At 50.3% G+C, this 374-nt stretch overlaps 1 protein-coding gene across 1 annotated transcript in view; it reads right to left on the bottom strand.

The window, feature by feature from the left end:
- The window catches only part of VDR (vitamin D (1,25- dihydroxyvitamin D3) receptor), a 10,197-nt gene extending 10,080 nt beyond the window's left edge, over positions 1–117 (bottom strand). The window contains exon 1 of the mRNA XM_009074901.1: positions 9–117. Coding sequence (XP_009073149.1) covers positions 9–108 — 100 coding nt within the window. The 5' untranslated portion in view covers positions 109–117. The remainder of the gene's footprint in view (positions 1–8) is intronic.
- Between the last annotated feature and the right edge of the window lie 257 nt (positions 118–374).

The raw sequence follows: 374 nt of genomic DNA, 5'->3' as shown, positions 1-374 counted from the left end.
TGTGGAGCCTGTGGCTCTGTCCCCACAGACTCCACAGATTCTGGGCACGTTCCGGTCGAAGTCTCCACTGGGCTCCAGCAGGGAAGTGCTGGCAGCAGTTGGTTCCATGTCTGGGGGGAGAAAACCCCCAAAAAAACCTCCATGAAGTTCTCAGAGCTTCCCAGGAAGGAGATCAGAAGCAACTCAAGGCTTTGCCCTTGGCTTGAGGCTGTTGGGCAGGAGGAACTGGTGCTCCCTCCAGCCATAATCCACTCCAATAATATATAATCCACTCCTATATCCCATAACCCACTCCTATATCCCATAATCCACTCCAATAATATATAATCCACTCCTATATCCCATAACCCACTCCTATATCCCATAATCCACTC

The sequence above is a fragment of the Acanthisitta chloris genome, unplaced genomic scaffold, assembly GCF_000695815.1.
Source record: "Acanthisitta chloris isolate BGI_N310 unplaced genomic scaffold, ASM69581v1 scaffold16295, whole genome shotgun sequence".
In the NCBI taxonomy this organism is placed as follows: Eukaryota; Metazoa; Chordata; class Aves; order Passeriformes; family Acanthisittidae; genus Acanthisitta; species Acanthisitta chloris.
Note: the sequence above shows the minus strand (reverse complement) of the source record. Positions and strands in the feature narration are given on the sequence as shown.